At 42.1% G+C, this 18,639-nt stretch overlaps 1 protein-coding gene and 1 long non-coding RNA gene across 8 annotated transcripts in view; one reads left to right on the forward strand and one right to left on the reverse strand.

The window, feature by feature from the left end:
• The window catches only part of LOC114003569, a 47,424-nt gene extending 43,194 nt beyond the window's left edge, over nucleotides 1-4,230 (reverse strand). For 2 of the 4 annotated variants that reach the window (XR_005566250.1, XR_005566248.1), the window contains exon 1: nucleotides 1,061-3,230. This is a non-coding gene — a long non-coding RNA (uncharacterized LOC114003569). Of the gene's footprint in view, nucleotides 1-1,060; nucleotides 3,231-3,632 lie in introns of those variants that run through there. The other 2 variants (XR_005566249.1, XR_005566251.1) reach the window with 2 other exon arrangements.
• Nucleotides 1,967-14,030, forward strand: LOC114003568. 4 transcript variants are annotated; one of them, XM_039388660.1, is made up of 3 exons: nucleotides 1,967-2,175; nucleotides 10,447-11,715; nucleotides 12,352-14,030. In XM_039388660.1, the coding sequence occupies exons 2-3, from the start codon at nucleotides 10,495-10,497 to the stop codon at nucleotides 12,565-12,567; spliced, it is 1,437 nt and encodes a 478-aa protein (XP_039244594.1). In that variant the 5' UTR covers nucleotides 1,967-2,175; nucleotides 10,447-10,494; the 3' UTR covers nucleotides 12,568-14,030. The 4 variants fall into 4 exon arrangements, with proteins under 4 accessions (XP_039244594.1, XP_027606461.2, XP_039244593.1 ...); XM_027750660.2 differs by lacking the exon at nucleotides 1,967-2,175 and adding an exon at nucleotides 4,190-4,332; XM_039388659.1 differs by lacking the exon at nucleotides 1,967-2,175 and adding an exon at nucleotides 4,535-4,804.
• Nucleotides 14,031-18,639: the final 4,609 nt, after the last annotated feature.

Consider the following 18,639-nt stretch of genomic DNA (forward strand, 5'->3'; position numbering starts at 1 on the left):
AGTGTATTATTAGCAAGTGCTTGATATGCTAGGACTTGGTCCAGAACCCACTGAAATTAGAATTTTTCCCTAGGCGTTTAGAGAAAATAGTTGAGGGAAAAAAAAATCAAGATTAATTCTAACATCTGCTCAGTGTCTGTGACATGCTGTGTCACTGAACTATTTCCTAACTGATTAGCAGGTTCCCAAATCAATGTGGAAAAGACACATACAGGGTTGATATCAAAACCTTCTCTCCCCTCTCTAAGCTGTAAGCGGGTAAGGAACACAAATTGCTAGTTTGCAGCCTCCTTACCAGACGAGTAGTCACAGGAATTCACTAGAGAAAACTCTGACATTTCTTTCCTCTCCCTTCTTCTTAAAGTAATTTTTTTGGCAAGGACATAAGGCCATGAATGATTACAAGGGGATAGGTACCAAGTGCTGCGGGTGAGGAGAGAAGGTTCATTGCACCAAGTTTCCAGAGGTTATAACAAAATAGTTTTCAAAAATCCTCATACAGCTCCCTACTGTGACTCCATTTCTGATATGTGAAAGATTGAACTGAGCTTTGAGTAGCACCAAAAGACAAAATTCAGTGTTTTGGGATGTAAGAAGAGGCAACGCTAGAGGAAGGTATTAGGTTTTTACTTAAAGGAATATGTGGCAGCTGAGAGGTAACAGAAATTCTGGTACAGTGAAAGGACTGTTTCTTTAGGATGTACAGATGATTTTTTCCCACATAATATTCCTCCCCCACACATAATATTCCTTGCACACACACTTGTAAATAATCTGCACACCCACAGCCTTCTTGGTAGCCAGTTAGATGTCACTAGCTAGGGTTAACATCTCTGCATCCTTCTCTCCTGCACTGGGCTTCAATACAGCTCTCATCCTCCCTAAAATACTTTGAAAGCTGTAGGTGGGCAGATCACAGCCAGAGTGTTTCTCCTCCTTTACTTTCATGATCTCTCAGCTTGCACAAAATATTTGGTGGCAAAGAAGAGATGAGAAGGAAGAGCAAAATTGTCAACCTCATCTTTCAGCCCTACCTTCCTTTCCATCTTCTGTTTCTCACCTCTATTTGCTGATAAGCACATAAGTGGCTAATGGTGAATATCCTGTTGTACTCAGAGACAGTGCTGAAGGTCAGGGTCACTCCTGGGGTTGCCCACAGTAAAGCATTTATATGCGCTAGAGCCACATATGTGCTTTATGCTCCTTGCTCCTCCTGTGTGTATCACAGCAGGATATCATTTCAGCAAACTCAGTCAGCAGGAACAGGGAAAAAACCCTCTTTATTCTCTCGCTAACGTTTTTGCTTCATAAGCTCTCTGGGGCAAGGACTATGTTTTTTATTATCTGACTGGGAGGAAGTGGCCTTGATTTCTCAGGTAGCTTTAGACACTAAAAAAAGAACAAATACTGAACATCAGCAACCTTAGAGGTATGGGCAGCCAGAGGCAGCAGGTGTTCACCTTGCACGACAGGTATGAAACATGTCCTCTAATTAAATGTAAAAATCCTTAGCAGGAGGCAGCTGACAATGAACAATCCCAGGAAATTCATGTTTCATGTTGAATTTAACCTAATGCCTGCTGGGAAAATTCAGTGAAGGTGATAGCACTTTAAAACTTGGAGTGCCAGGTGGTTATGGTGTGGTAGTGCATTCCCTCTCCTCTTCCTCCTCCTCCGGCTGCACCGTGATCTCAAAAATGCTCATGAGGCCTCAGCCTCAACGAACAGCACCTGGGCTAAGCCCCTCTTGAGCTTATCAGAAACGCTGTCTACTCCCAGGAACTTAAGCTGTCTAATGAGCTTCTGATTTTTAACAAACAGCCTTGGGAACTTCTCTTGCCTGAAAAACAACCCAAGTGGAACAACATTTTTGTTATCAAACTTCCCAAGAAAGTTACTGACCCAAATTGTGGCCAGGATGAAAAATTACTATGACTAAAGCCAACTCTCTTGTGATTCTATACAGTGGTCCTTAGTGAGATCCTCTGAGCTCTCCTGGACCACAGCAGGTTGCAACCAACAATCTTTCTCTGAGTGGGACTATCCTCAGACCTAGTGGACTCTCAAGTTTGCAATATTCAAAGGACCGCCACCAAACGCCGAGGACAGAGTCTGGGCTGATACAAAGCTATCCTACACAAGTCCTTCACTGAATTTGAGGAGAATTTTTCACAGGTATGTACTTTGTACATACTCTTTAGGTCTGTGTGCATGCGAATGTGAATATGCTGTAGCAAATGTACTATGAAGGTTGCTCTCTTAGATTCTTAAGTACATTAGATTTGTAACTAAGGTTTATAAGTGAGTTACTGTTGTGTTATAGTAAATTCTATATGACTCTGTTGCTAAATTGTTTAAATTAAGCTACTCATTAAATACTGTTAAGTGCTGTTGAACCTTTAGGCCTAAACTGTTGGTCAAGTCAGGGCCTAAGTTTGGCAAGGGAGTCCACTCTGAACCTTGTGACTCAGTGGGAGGGTCTCCCTAATTCCTTTTTATCCTTACCATTTCCTATCCATACGCTTCCCCCCACCCCACACCCTGCCTTTCCTATCCTTACACTTCCCACACTCCCCTCAGCCTCCATGTAAATAATTTTTGGGTTGATTTTGGTTTTAGATTGATTGATTTCAGATTTTAGTTTGCTTTTTCTCTGTGCGCTTTAACCATCTAGTAAGCAGTAGAGTGAACCTTGCCAGTGAACTTTGTTGCGCTTTCACTTTTATATTAACCCTGCTTTTGCTGATATCTTTGCTGTGATTCTTTAAGCAACCTAAAACATTCATTCGCTACACATGGTTATGAACATGATGCATCTCACCAGCCACTTTATATCTCTGTTTTATATTTCTCTAGTTTTATTTCACTCATTAGAGTAAAATAAAATGACTTTACTCTGAGCCATTTTCCAAGAGGAGCTACTAACAGGATGGGAACAATAAAGTCACTTGTGTATTTCTAGCCCTTCTGAAACTGCAGGCTGTTTCAAAGCTCATCCTGCTGCCAGGCCACCACTCATTGCATGAGTTCTTGTGCTGTAGCAGAGTGGGACAAGATGATCACAAGAGGACCCTATTAACATAAATAATTCTGTGCTTCTGTGAATACCTGATTAAGTATTTCAGATTAATTTGGCTGCTTATTCAAATGCTTTCTGGCACTGTTCCCAGTGTGGTGGAGCAGCAGAGAGCACAGACCCTGGTCACAGAGTAGTTAGGGTTGGAAGGGACCTCTGGAGATCATGTAGTCCAGCCCCCCTGCCAAGGCAGGGTCATCTAGGGCAGGTTACACAGGAACACATCCAGGTGGGTTTTGAACGTTTCCAGAGAGGAAGATTCCACAACCTCCCTGGGCAGCCTGTACCAGTGCTCTGCCACGCTCATACTCCCTCACATCCTTGGTGTGTTGTGGAGTTGCCCCATGGCAATGCCTGGGGGAGGCCCCTGTGCCTGGCCATCTGCATTGTAGCCCTTCCACGGGAGTGACTCCTGGCCCAGGGCCTGTCAGCTGAGGAGAAATGGCTGGGACTCAGGCGAGCAGCACCTGTGGCCTTGAGCTCTTCCTCAGCACAAAGGGTCTGGGATAGGCTGGGGCAGCCCAGGTGTGCCCAGGATGGAGGGCTCAGTGTTCACCTGTGCCACAGTGGGGTGGGTTTGTTTTTCCTCTGACTCCTGAGCACTGCCTGTCAGTGGGGGGGAAACAGCACTGAGGAAAGGCCAGGAGGGAGGTTTGAGCCTGGTAATTTCTCCCCTCTGGACCCAGCGAGGGCCTGGCTGGAGAATAAGGACATTTGAAGGAGGGGCAAGGTGCCCTGGCCATGAGGGAATTGCAGGGAAGTTGTGCAGCGCAGTGGGCTCAGGGAGGGCCTTCAGGGCCCTTTCCCACAGGAAAGGTGTAGGTGTGAGCCCGGTGAGTCACAGGGAGAGCTGCCACCCCTGAGCAGTGGGGACCTGTCAGCTGCAGCCCTGCAGAGGCCAAAGGGGCCGAAAGGTGCGGGGATGCAAGGGTTGGTGCCATGGCTGAGATGGTGTGAAGGGCCCTGTCCTTCAGAGGCCGTGGGCACAGGGGCACAGCTGGCTGGGCTGGCAGGGCAGGTGCAGCCATGCGGGCACAGCCCCGGATCCTGGGGGCAGCGGCCGATGGGGCTGTGTCACTCGCACCCAGTGTCACTCGCAGCAGCTGTTGAAACTGCCGGTGCCCAGCGTCCGTTGGAAGATTCTAGTGGCCAGAAGGTTCTGGAAGGCTCTCAGCAGTTTTGGCGGTTGCCACAGCAGTTGCTGCAGCACTTGAAGGCTGCTCCTCTAGTCTGTTACCTGCGCTCTGGCTGTAATGGTAACTAAGCAGCACCTCCTTTTCCCCTTCCCCCAGCCCACACCAGCTGTACTGGGAAGGCCAGGGTTTGACCCCAAACCAGGGACCTGAGGAGGTTTTGCGGCTGTAAGTGACCCAGCAGGCACCGCTGCGGGGTCGAAGCTGCTGGGGAAGGAGTGGGTGTTACACAGCAGGGCTGGTGCCAGCAGGAAATCCACTGAGAAATCTTTGCTGGCTCAGGAGGGCCCTGTGCCTCCCACTGTTGGAGAGTGGGGGGTATCCAGGAAATTACCACTGTGTGCATGGCCTGTTCTCAAATTATTGCTGCGCCTCCTCTTTTGGCCACTGTCAGAGGCAGGGACTGGGCTAGAAGGACCTTTAGCACATGTTGTATGTAATTTTAGGAAGCTCTTCAAACTGCTCTCTCCCTGAACATCACGGCATTTTTTGACAGCCTAAGTGCAGGCCACCTGTTGCAAAAGGAAAGGAATATGTATGTTAAACTGTATAACAGATCTAGTGGCCTGTGCCATACCTGTATTTTTTAACATACACCACGAAGCCCTAGACAATTTACAGACCCATTTGAGTTTCCATGCAGAACCAATGTTGAAATAAGGGTACTTAACTGAGCAGATGCTGTGTTTTAAGACACTTATGATATAACAACTGAAAGGCACTATGTCTATACCTTGGATCAAGTCCAGGCAAAAATAATATATGCCACACTAGCAGCAGTCATGCCAGGAAATCTAAGTTTTCTCAGGGCTAGCTTTGGAATCGCCCCGAATTGTTGCTATATGATAAGAAAAAACAAACTAAGATGCCAAGCCAAAGTTTTACAAGTGAAAACCTAATTAGAACAAATATATTCCTACAAATTGATGATTGCAGTTTTCATATGCACATTTTTATGAAAAATAAGGAAATTTGAAATATGAATTTTAGTATTTTTGTAAGTTCTCTTAAGATTCTTCGCTGTCGTTGTCTCTGGTGAAGATAGGGCAATGGTGAGTCATAGTCATAAAAGGTAGATTGTAAGACCACTTCCGATGAAAAAGATTTGTATGCATAAACTAGAAGTAATAGGGGAATCTGTGTGCTTCTTTCCTAAGTTTGAGGTTCTGCTTTGCACTGAGTGAATTTTAAGGTGGAAGAAGAAAGGAGTATTTCTTATAGATTTCTTTCATTGTGTGTAAATAAGGACATTTTAAGGTATGTGAATATGGTCATTCCTTTTTCAGTTTTATTGGGGACCTTGAGATCTGTGACACAAGTGGTTATCTTTTAACCTCAAGGGCTGACAAAATTACACAACTGAGGTCACTGCTATATATTAAGACGTGCACTGGAAGGTGCAGTACACTACATTTATAATCAGTGTGACTTGCTGCTATTTACCATCAATAAAATGCTGGAATCAAGACTCTCTGGTTCTTCCAGTGGTGATAGATAAGCTCAGTCTACTGGTTGCTGTGCATAACTAAGAGTTAGGACTGAAGATATTAATAATTTTTTTAATACTTGCATTAAGACAGTTCTCTGTCATATGTGGGATTGTTAGAGTTGTCTTATTTTAAATTCACTACAGTCAAGCACCTAAGCTTTTGCTTTTTTGATTCTGAGGGACAGCGTAGAAAACTGATGCACAGATTTTCTGGCCAGACTAGAAATAGAATGTTTTCCAAAGGCAAAGGAGGAAACGTGCTCGAGATGACTGAAAAATTGTTGCATGCAGGCATGCTAGGATCAGAGTCCTAGGACTAGCAGGCTTAATTCACATGCAGTATGTACTGCAAAAAGTACACACATGTCCTGAAGTGCTCCCGAATTGCCCTAGGAAGATGGTGGATAGGAGCTTGCTGACACTAACAGAGGCTGTCTTCATGGTTCTCAGGAATGAAGAAAGGTATCAGGAGCAGGTTATAGGCCAAAATAACCTCAGGGACACAAAGATGATTAGAGGGCTGGAGCAGCTCTCGTATGGAGACAGGCTGAGAGAACTTGGGTTCTTCAGCCTGGAGAACAGAAGGCTCCAGTGTGACTTCACAGCACCTTCAAGTACCTAAAGGGGACGTAGAAGAGAGCTGGAGAGAGACTTTTTACAAGGGCATGTAGCAACAGGACAAGGGGGAATGGCTTTAAACTGACAGAAGGCAGGTTTAGATTAGATATTGCGAAGAAACTTTTTACTGTGATAGTAGTTAGACATTGGAGCAGATTGCCCAAAGAAGTTGTGGATGCCCTATCCCTGGAAGTGTTCAGGACCAGGTTGGATGGGGGCTTATGAGCAACCTGGTCTAGTGGAAGCTGTCCCTGCCCACAGCAGGGCGATTGGAACTGCATGATCTTTAAGGTCCCTCCCAACCCAAACCATTCTATGATTCTATCGTAAGTGATACGGTGACTCATATCAAGCTCACAAGCCACAAGTTCAGCACCATCAGTACAATGACATTTTGTCAGAGCTCTAGGTTACATTCCATGCTCTCTTAGTTGCAGTCCTTGAAGGGGTCTTGGCACCTCTGTGATGAACATAGCAAAAAATATATCCTCTGCACTGTTGAGTGGTAGTGGCACAAAGTGTGCTTCTCTGTGTCTGCTGGCAGGAGAAACTAATTTGCTTTAACTGATACTCACAAGGCTTTTAGTCACCTGCAAAGAAGAATGAAGCAGTTTGCCCCTCTGTGAGCCACCTTGAAAGGCTGTGAACTCAGGAAGCTTGCCTACAACAGAACTGTAATAGTTCAGATTTTTTTGCTGGTCTCTTTGTCAAAACAGATTTTGTTTGCGTTTTTGTGCTTTCTGTGGGAATTGTTTGACAATGACAGCTGGCTAGAAGTCTTTAAATGGCACATAGGATTTTAGGGAGCAAAACTGGAGACTATGGCAATGAGCCCCGTCACTGCATCAGTCAATTCAGAGCCTTCACAGTAGAGTTACGGCTTCTGAGAATCAAAGAGTCTTTCTTTTCTGCAGCTATATTTGTCTCTTTTTTAGCTGGTTTCACAGTTAACCAGGATTTCTCAGTCTCAAAACCGTGAATCTTTTTTTTTAATTTTTTTTTTTTAAATTTCAGTTTAATTGCTGTGTCTCTGGGTTTCTGTTTTTTAAGATATGTGTCAACAATTCATGTTACTGAAATTCTTTTTAAATTTTTGTTTAGGGGTTTTTTGGCAACTCCCCCATTGCTGAAAGGATTATAGTAAATTCCTTATTACTCTGCTATCACTCCAGAGAAACTATTCCTTCACTTGGACAGCAGAAGATTTAATGGACTGTTACTAATGAAAAGAGTGCAAAGGCTAAGGCAGAGGCCAGTAAGAGACTTTCTGGGGCAGAAGACCAGTCCTAGCTTTATCATATGGCAATTCTGGATGTAGTAAAAATCCCTAAAACCAGAAGTAAAACCAAAACAAAACAGAAACCCCCTACTCATCAGATAAAGCAAAGGAAATAATTTGATTTACAGTCTGCTTCTACAGAAGGCCTCAGTACTACTGTGTGTACAATCAATGAGTCAAATAACTTGTTGACAATTGATATAATTATTTCTAAATATTCAAATTACGCGATTGCACCTAGATGTATTCATCATAAATGCAGGAGGTACAGCCTAGATGAGGAGGAAATGTGATTTTATTTTTCAGTTTATTCATTTTTACTAGGTAAAAGGACTCAGAAAGGTTAATTTTCATGATCCTCAACAGACACTCACTGAACTTGTCTTTATTACATTTCTTTTGGTAAGTTAAGTAGTTGAACCTCCTCAGTTATGGAGGCGAAACTCACTGTGGTTGTTAATATTTAGGAAGACTAAAAAACACCTTCAAGTTGTGTGATTGACATGCAAGTAACATGAGTGTTTATGTTTTCTTTCTACAAAATCAAGTCTGCAGTGCTAAGATAAGTAGGTTATTCCTAGGAGAACATAACCATTGGAGAAGCAGCAGTTAATTCAAAGTTAATTTGTTTTTAATCCATCTCAGCGTTTTTGCCTTTCTCTCATGATACAAATTTAAATTTCATGTTTTCAACTAGGTACTTATGGTTGTTTAGCATTTTACAATTACACTGGTGCTTAGAAGGTTTTAATATGTATCAGATAAGCATCTGAACTTGATTCTTCTTTTTTTTTTTACATCTTTATTAGAAGCCATGATAAAGCTACTGGATCTGATTCTGCTACAGCTGAGAGTAGTGTTAAGTTAAGATTGCTGAAGTCATAGAATCATGGAATCATAGAATCGATTGGGTTGGAAAAGACCTCCAAGATCATCGAGTCCAACCCTTGGTCCAAATCCAGTCCATTTACTAGATCATGGCACTCAGTGCCACGTCCAATCTGCGTTTAAAAATCTCCAGGGATGGTGAATCCACCACCTCTCTGGGCAGCCCATTCCAATGCCTGATTACTCTCTCTGTAAAGAATTTTCTCCTGATATCCAACTTAAATTTCCCCTGGCGGAGCTTAAGCCCGTGCCCCCTTGTCCTATTGCTGAGTGCCTGAGAGAAGAGACCAACCCCCACCTGGCTAGAACTTCCCTTCAGGTAGTTATAGACGGTGATGAGGTCACCTCTGAGCCTCCTCTTCTCCAGGCTAAACAACCCCAGCTCCCTCAGCCTCTCCCCATAGGACTTATGCTCCAGTCCCTTCACCAGCCTTGTTGCTCTTCTCTGGACCCGCTCCAGCACCTCAATATCCTTTCTGAACTGAGGGGCCCAGAACTGAACACAATACTCAAGGTGTGGCCTCACCAACGCAGAGTACAGGGGAAGGATCACTTCCCTGCTCCTGCTGGCCACGCTATTTTTGATACAGGACAAGATCCCATTGGCCTTCTTGGCCACCTGGGCACACTGTTGGCTCATGTTGAGCTTCCTGTCAATTAGTACCCCCAGGTCCCTTTCTGCCTGGCTGCTTTCCAGCCACTCTGTGCCCAGCCTGTAGCGCTGCAGGGGGTTGTTGTGGCCAAAGTGCAGGACCCGGCACTTGGCTTTATTGAACTTCATCCCATTGGAATCAGCCCATCTCTCCAGTCTATCCAGATCCCTCTGCAGAGCCCTCCTGCCTTCCAGCAGGTCGACACTCCCTCCCAATTTGGTGTCATCAGCAAATTTGCTGATGATGGACTCAATAAGTCAAATCATTCTGCAAGCGAAGTACAAAACTGACTGTAAAGTTCTTTGGTAAGACCATTTTTATTAAAAATGTGCATTGATTTTAGTGGCGTTGTATCTTCTTACATGAGGGAATACTGCATCTGAACAAAATAGATGCTGTCCACCAACAGCTTGCACTATTGGGTAAATTCCTATGGAAGCAAGCAGAAACTCTCTAGGAGACCAGAGAAATAATTACTGGCTCAAAACAACTGAAGTGTGTATGTGGGGGGGTAGCAATGCAAGTTCTGCTGGGGTGGGGCTGTACGCTGCTCCACACCCTACCACTGGAGCCTCTGGTCCAGCCCCAACGTGGCTACCAAGCTACTGGCACAATGAAAGCCCTGTCTGGGGAGAGGGCCCTGGGAGACCAGAGCAGATAAAAGGCCATGACACAGGGGTGACTCTGACAGGTCCCACTGCCCTGGACCTTACAGCTCCTGAGACCTCGCTGGATCCAGGGTGGTGACTCCTGATCTTTCTCTCTCCTTTTTCACTCTTTTTCTCTCTTTCTTCTCCTGACATCCTGTTCTCGAAATCTGGGTATCTTAAAGTCGGACTAAGTCAGTGCTTTCTGAAGTGCCTTACTTTGATTGGATGTTTGCTTTAAAATTCGCCAAGTACCTTATTCTGTAAAGTTTTCCAATAAAAGTTTACTATTCAACCTCCTGAGAAGTTTGTTCTTTTCTCCTGTGCACCGCCAAAGGGAATCGAAGTGCCTAAGCCCCTTTAAAAACGTGCCAAGTGAGCTCAGGGTGTAACAAACTCATTGCCAATTTATGTCAAGATTGGAAGTATCTCACAATAAATTACTATTACAGAAGAATCCTACTGGCTAGATGAGCTTTAGTTAATACTTAAATCACAGATATATTTCTGTTTATTAATTTATTTTCAGTTAACTGAAAAAAAATCACTGTGTATTTACAAATATGTAATCACATTTTAATTTATATCCACTTTTATTTTAAGGATGTCAGGCTGCCTAAGTGAAGCCCTTCAGGAAAGAGGTAAAAATAAATGAGACCTACTGGAACTCTTTTTGCATTCCCTTTCCTCTGGAAGCCTTGTCATTGTATACAACTGCCAGTCACAGAAGCTCATCTCTCTAAACAGAATACATTAAGTCAAACCATAGCGCTTTTTTTGGAGATGGATACCAGTCCTACATATGCTCTTGTGCTAGAGAATCAGCAATTGAAGAGTGAAGATTTTGACATGCTAGAAAATACTGGCATGACCTCTGCTGGCACAGGAAAGTTATCAGCAGATTTTAATGCTCAGAGTATTGAAACCTCAGCTGAAAAGCACTCTCTGCAAAGAGGCTTCTCACTAACTCATGCTGACCAAGAAGGCAAAACATCCATTTCTGGAATCTCTGATCCTCTTGAAGTTACTGAAGAACCTCAGGAGTGGAATTTAAAACCTGATCTAGAGATACCATATCAAGCCAAAATCGCATCAATACCACTATCTTCTTTCCCATCTAAACTACAGCAACTACTGTCAGCTGCAGCAAAAAATGTCTCTGAAGTATGGCAAGCTACAGGAACAGAATCTGTAATTTATGTATGGCCATTAATAAAGTTAGAAGAGGCTTCTAACTTTTGGAACAATTTTTCAAAGTCTTTAATACCAAGCAGCCAAAACTTTCCAAGACACTGTTCTAGTCCTGATATAACTGAAGATGTGAAATATTCCCAGATAACCCCAGAGAAACAAGAGCCAGCCAGAAAGACAGCAAGATCCTATTCTCTTATTGTAAAATCATCTAACACTGATGTTTCAGAAATTTTGAAGTCACTCATCACTATGAAGAATAAGGATTATAAGGATATGTTACCACTTTCATCTATCAGTTCTATCGAAGAGCAAGTGGAAATTCCTCTCTTTAACGGAGATGCTCTAATGATCTATAATAGGCAAGTCTATCTTCTGTATGTAATGAGGCATGAAGATCTGACAGCAGAAAGGGAAATGGTTTGGTATCATCCTATGTTGCTTGTGAAGACCATGGTTTGGCTCATTACATGTGGTTCTATCCATAATCTACCTTTCAAAGTTCCACATCCACTGCTGCCAAGAGAGAATGTTGTGCAACAGAACATAAAATGTCTTACAACCTGTGCTACCCCCCCACACCAAGACAAAATGTCAGATGAAACACATTCCTCTTCACATGAGATGACTACCATCTCTCAGCCCAAGAACTGCTCCCCTTCTACTGCGAAAATGCAGCAGGTAGTAACCTATGATGATCAAGTGATTGTCTGTGTATGTACAGTAAATTACTTTCCTCTTAGATATAGCTGAATGCAAAGTGCATTTTTCAAAATATCGCTGTGAAAGATGAGTGACCTGGTTTTGTTCACATTTTTGTGGGGAAGCCAAACACAAATCCAGTGGAGAAAATCACTGTAGAGTAATCTGAATTTAGGCTTACAGGTCTATAAGAATTTACTGTTTAAAAAGAAAATAAAATAATGCTGAGGAAAAAAATAAATCGTGAGATATATCAAGAGTTTTCTAGTATTTGAACAGGACAAAAGCACTGCACTTAATGGGAGCAGCCTGTTGCTATTTAGAGAACACTAGAGCAAAATTTAGTATAATGGCAAGATATTTCCCAAGGGAGAAGGTGGGGTTTCTGAGAACAGGTGATGAGTGCCATCATGTTCACTTTTTAAAGTAGCAGTGGAAGAATAGAGAAGGGCTGGCTTACAAGGTCCTTCCTGAATTAAATTCCTCTGGCAAAGCCACATCCCCAAGGTAAGAAAGACTGCAGAAGAAAAGCTGTGAAGATAAACTGGGGTGGGAGAAAAATTACTATCCAGCACTCACTTCCCGACAGTCAAGTTCTATTCTTTCCTGTTTCAGTTCCTCAGCGAGACTATATCTCCATCCAAAGAAAGCTTGGAAAAAAGAAATGAGGAAGAAGCACCTGAGGATAAAGACAAAGAACTAAGAAAGAAATTTGGTATTGTTAAAGATGTAAGGGTCAATCTCACAAGGCTAAGTCCCTCTGAACTTAAGAAGTATAGCGGTAAAGCTCCTGCACATAAAAGGAAGGTAACCCCTAGGGCAAAGAACTGACGAAAAGTGCCAAACATGCTTACCTAGCCATGTACAAATATGAAGTATGCTTCACCTTGAAATATTCATTACACAACATTAGCACACTTCTCAAAAATGTTGAGCATTTGACCCCACGATATAAAACGTTTTCTATTTGAGAATCTCACCACACTTACTTTTAAAATGTCAGGATCTGTCTATCTTCTTTTTTCTCCCCTAGTTCTTGCAAAAACTGCGGACAGAATGCCAGCTGTTGCTGAAATCTTTTCTGGGTCTGTATTCTGTTTGGCACTCATACAACTGCAACTGAAACTAGAAAAAGTGCCTTCTGACCTCTTACTGATAGTAATGGTTTGCAGTCGGTCTGTGCCAATGTGTATCTCATAGGCAGAAACAGGAAGCTCTTCATACTTGTGCTAGGTTCTTTCTGGTTTGGGCATATTGCTGTTCATTTTAAGGTGCCAGAAGCACAAACCACATATTTATAGTCATTGACCTACTTTTGAAAGAGTCTTGCCCTATGGCCTTGTTTAGAAGTATCTTTTGGCAGTTTTGCTTGGTATCATCAGAGACTCTGGGAATAGGTGTTTGCTTTCTCTAATCCCTCAGATTTTCAAACTCTCAGTTCAGATTGGCCTCTTGTATCCATTTTCTATTTTTCTACAACAAAGCTCTTAAGACTTTTCAGCAGGCAGACTGGACATGCATTTCCAGAAAAACCTTTGTTCAAGTTCTTATTCTACAGATAAATTAATGACCAATAATGAATTAGTATTTCTCCTAGATCTGTCTATTATCTCTTGTTCAGCATTAAACTTCCATTTCTGTCAACTGGATTTTAAACCGTCATGACCCCAACCTTTCCAAGATCTCTGAGAATGGTCTGCTTTTGTTGTCCCTGAATGGGAGCATCATTGGTGTACCCTCAGCATTCATGAAAACATACTGTATCTTTTTGTGAAATATTTCAGGGCCAGGTAAAGCAAAAATTTCTGAAGAATATATTGAAAAAGCATAGGTAAAACACCTAGATTTTTTACCTTTGTGCCAATACCCTAATGAAGCATCCATTGCAAGAAAATTAGCGTTGGCCATCATTTCTCTTACATATGCTGAGGCAGACTCTGAGAGTAGTCAAATTTTTATGGTGTTTCTCCATCTATACATACTATAATTTTTCAGCATATGTTCCAGAAATCAAATAGGATCAAACACCTAGTGAAACATTTGATTTATTTTACAGCTGTTTTACACAGATGCTTCCACTTGCTGAACTGCAGTGGAGCGCTTTCAGTTACAACAATGTTATTAGTAGTTCTCATTAACCTTAACAGTTATCTTGACTGCTTTTCAATATTTTCTGATGCCATGTCTTTTTCTTTACAGATTATATTCACTTTGTTACATTCTGTCCTTTTATGCAGACTCTGATCTTTGCAGTTAGACTCGTTCAAGTAATAAAAAGATGCTGCATCTTTAAATTGTTCTTCATTTCTGTCTTTCTCTGGTTTGTGTATGTAAAGGTTATGACAGTGAGATTAACCCACATTTGTTGAGTCTTGATGGAGGACCCTTCAAATGCTAGTGTCCCTTGCTAAAGGGAACACCTCTGCAAAATGTTTTGGTTTATATACATGATTTACGAGAAGAGTAATTATTGAAGTAACTGGAATACTGGATCTTCTAGAAAGACAAACATTGTATTCCAATGTTGAATGCAATGGAAGAAAAATTGGTAAGGATATAGCTAAATACATAATACATATACTGTTCAGTATACAGAAAATAGTACTCAAAGTGAAGGGGTTGCTGGAGCAAGAGAAACATGGTAAGTAGGTTACATCCAGAGGGCAAGAGAATGACAGATACTAAAAGATTGTGGAACATGGTGATAGGGGAGTAAGAATTATAATGTATTGTGAATAGCAGATAGAAATGATGATTCAGAAGCTACAGTGTAACACAAAACCAATATCTAAATTGTTTTCCTGATTTTGGTATCCAGTATGGTTATTAATTTTAGTGGAGGTAGTGTGCTGCTTCCCAGTCCTTCGGCTCAGTCCCATTAGCAAAGTACACAGGAGCTGATGGCAAATATAGTCACGTAGCTTTGTTTGGAGCTCTAACAAACATCCTGAGGGCAAGAGTCCTTCGTTCTCAATCACGTGATGATAAAGTTGAAAATACTGACATTAAAAATTACTAGGGAAAAAAAGTGATTTAGGATTGTGAAGTATTTTTTTAAATTTTGAAATATTGTGCTGATTATCATGTCACCAAAATTCTGAGATAAACTGTAGCCAGGGAAATGCTAGGAATTGGACAGCTTGGGAAAATGAGAGTTCAAAGCTCAATGGATATTGGAGGGGTGGGGAAGGGCAGGAGAGCTGTATAAAAAAAAAAATCCTATAAAAGAGGAAGGTGAATGACTGACATGTACTATATTCAGTATTTTGCCTTTTACATTTTCAACAAAAATGTGTACTTCACTAAGAATTATTCTCCTTGCTTCAAGGAGTGGCAGAGCAGTGGCAGGGAGACTGTCACCAGGGTTTTATTTGCTTCCAGTGAACAAAGACTGATATTCATTCTTGTGTTACTCTCTTCTGCCTCTCAGAAGCCTCTGCTTAAAGAACCTTTTCCACTATGCTGTCTCTGTTCTTAAGCTTCCAAATAAGATGATATATACATCAGTGGAAGGCTTTATAAATAAGACAGAATTACAAGAGTAAAAAGAAAGCTTTCTAGGATTTTTATGTTGACAGCTTATGTTTCCAGGAAAGTACATAGTACATGAATCATTTACACTGCATAAAATCAACAACAACTCTCTGGGTTTCCTAAATCAAAGCATTGTTAAATCAAAAAAATTGTAATGTGCCTCAGTAATGACTCATGTATGTGCTTTCAGTTATTTGCCTATGTTTATAAATCCAGTCCCTAAGGCAAAAACCATGTGAAATGCTCCCAAGACCTCCCCTTCGGGGAGTCACGATTGGTTCAAAAAGAAATACTTAGTAAGTTCTTCCACATAAAGGGTTACCTCTGATTAGCCAGCCAGCTACTGGAGCTGATGACTACTGCCTCTTGGTGCTAATGTGCTCATATTTTGTTGGTTTACACTGCAAGAGCTCAGTACTGTGCAGCGTGCCTGCCTCTCTTCCAGCACAGCGCAGGAACTTTGAGACTGCACGTGCCTGGGTGTTCTTCCCATTGTGACTTCTGTGACTTCCTTGGCTGCAGGACATGAATTTGAATGTCCTCCATCAGGATGTCATGGATGACATTGGATGGAAATATTTCAGATGTGAAGGGACACCATTACTGCCTTCAGCCATGAGCTGTTTTCAGGACTTTGCTGTTATTACTCAGACAGTGGCTCTCACCTTGAGGTGCCATGTGAAGCCTGACTGGTTACTAACCAGTTTGGGGTCATCAGATCTTCTATGCAAAGTAGTATTTTAGGTGTCCACAGCCACTCTCCAAACCATTTTCATTTCAAACAGCACATGAGAAGTAATTTTTTAGCACATGGTTGATTTATCATTATTGATTATATTATCATCATTGGTATTAGCAACCTCCACCAGGATACCTGATGCCTGTGGCTCCTGCAGCTGTAGCCTCAGACTTAAGGAGAAGGCTGATATCTTCTTTCAAACAGAAACACAACCATTCTTAGTGTTTTCATGTCCATTTGCACTGTGGAGGTTCAATTATGCTGTGCATTCAGATCTAAAAGTGGACTGAAGGAGAATATGCTTAAATAGCAATGCCTTTTCTGTTGGATGACTGGAAAGGCTTCACCAAAGGAAAACATATTTCTAAAATTCCTCTGTGTCATCTTTCCCCTACTTTAGAAGATGGGTTGAGAGATGCCTCTCTGCACCTTTAATGTTTGTCTGCTTCATTCAGCCTATTGTCCTTTAAACAAGAATGTATATTCTGGATCTTTTCTCTGGCATTCTGTGCCATTTTTTGGCCTTCATGTATACTGCTTTGTGCCCATGATGGCGACTTTCTTCAGAAACCCCAAGAAATCCTGACCGTGTTTAGGAGGATGCCAAAGGTGAGTGCAGCTCAGTAGTCCTTGCCTTGGAAGCTGACAGTGTTCACATTGGGGGTGGGAAGTTTGACAAGCACTAGGAAAAGGCTGATTTGGCCATAAAAGATTGAAAGGTGCCTTCCTCTCTCTTTGAGATGAGAACTTTTGTATCATCGCCCTCTCACCTCTTTCCATCTTTGGCTGAAAATCTAGTCAACATGACGGACAAGCACAGTGGACACTGATATCTGGTGCTACCAGCCCCACTTTTTTCTCCCAGCTTGTCCTGAACTTAGCAAGCATTGCAGCTTCTGAGTTCCCCCTTTTGGCCTGGGGGCAAGCCGCTGCCGCCACCTCCAGTTACTCCTGCCCTGCTGTGGAAGGTCTCTGTCCTCTCCCACAGGAGCTACCACCTTCACTTTGCAGGAGCTTCTTGCTGTAAGAATGGGTGGTGTAGCATCAAGTAGAGCTAAGATCTGCTATCTGACCTGCCGAGCATCTTGAAGGAGCCAAGAGGCATTTTATGACCAAAGCCATTAACGCTGGCCACAGTAGACAGTGGTCTTAAGAAGTGTACCTGGATAAAACCCTGTCTGGGGTCTTCTGCATGGTGCAGGGAGGGTACTGGGGGAAAACTCTCCTCTGGATTTTCCTATGTGATGATCCTGGAACTTAAGGCACAAAAATCCAGTTGAGTGAGAATTAGTAACATCTAGGAAGTTTAAAGTGACATAACATATTGATCCCAATTTACCTATTTTGTACTCAAATTTACATATGCTAAATGTTAATGGGGAAGTATACTAAAGGCATCACTTCATTACTCATTTAATTGGCCCAACAGAACAGAATTTCAAGCTACAGTTACAAAAAATTAACTCAATTACTTTTTCAAACCAAACTAAGCACAATACAACAGCTGACAGCCAGTCTGAAGTTCAGGAGTGGAAGAGAAACTCCTTTAATACCCTTGTTACTATGTTGGGAGGAAATGAGTGAGTTATTTCCTTGAATCTTGCACTATCTAATAATACACTGCATTCTCTGTACTGATGACATTTGAAACATGCACAGTGCATAATAAACAAGAAGACCTGAAAGTTCGGTGAGAGATAAAACAGACCTGAAGAGCTACCTAATAATGTGGTAGAATCTGCTGACATATAAGAAGAGGCTTAAGACAGGAAACCAGGTGAAAATGTATTGCCTGTGTTACATGTGGTGTTAAAGACCTAACCTTTGCTTCTGGTCTACACATTGTATAAATCTATGAAATTGCCACATACATTTTGTTGACTTAAAAACCTGTCTAGTCTCTGAAAGAGCAAATTCCCTTCCAACTACAGTAGTCAGATGATTTGTTTCTGGAACTGCATATAATACCATCTATTAAAATATAGTCTGATTTTCCCAGTGATTTAAGATAGAAACAGTGTTAGGACACAGATTAGTAATTTAAATGTAGGTAATTCCCTTCTGCACTTCCCATTAACATCAATCATTATAATCAACTGTCTTTATATATCTCTTTCTTTGTACTGAAAATACAGAAGTCTAGAAGCACAAGCATTGTGAGTTCAGATGAGAGGATCAAGTCAGCCAGGTTAGAACTGAGGACAGCCAGAAAAGGGGGTTTCCTGCTAACAGGAAGCTTGGCATTTTTCAGAATTGGGTTTCAGTTTGAATTAGATGAAATCTCTTTATTCTTCGCAGTCCTCCAGTCAGCAGGAAGCTACTCAGACGCTGGAACAGCTCAGCTAAGCTGCCTCTGTCCTAATACCAACAGTAAAGCCAGGTATCAGTGTTACTGAAGGCTGGGGCTTCCCAGACTCCCTGACTCCCTGGCCAGTCTCCCAGGGGATGGCTGTGGGCAGACATCTGTGGAGAGGAAGATGGGGTTATCTGAGGACTCTGGACACTCAGCAAAAGTCCACTGAGTGCAAGAAGTTTCAGTTTCTAAAATGTGGAATCTAACAAATAAAATTTGTTCCATGCAAAAACTTTAAACCTAATCTTTTAGTCTGAAAGCTCTGTCTAAGCCACCA

Source organism: Pipra filicauda, unplaced genomic scaffold (genome assembly GCF_003945595.2).
Source record: "Pipra filicauda isolate LSUMZ 115617 unplaced genomic scaffold, ASM394559v2 scaffold122_size2191957_pilon, whole genome shotgun sequence".
Classification (NCBI taxonomy): Eukaryota; Metazoa; Chordata; class Aves; order Passeriformes; family Pipridae; genus Pipra; species Pipra filicauda.

What these genes read in the sequence shown, in the direction of transcription:
- LOC114003568 (XM_039388660.1), top strand. Translation starts at nt 10,495, where the DNA reads ATGAGACCTACTGGAACTCTTTTTGCATTCCCTTTCCTCTGGAAGCCT. An exon ending in CTACTGCGAAAATGCAGCAG is followed by an intron (nt 11,716 to 12,351) that starts GTAGTAACCTAT and finishes TTCCTGTTTCAG; the next exon opens with TTCCTCAGCGAGACTATATC.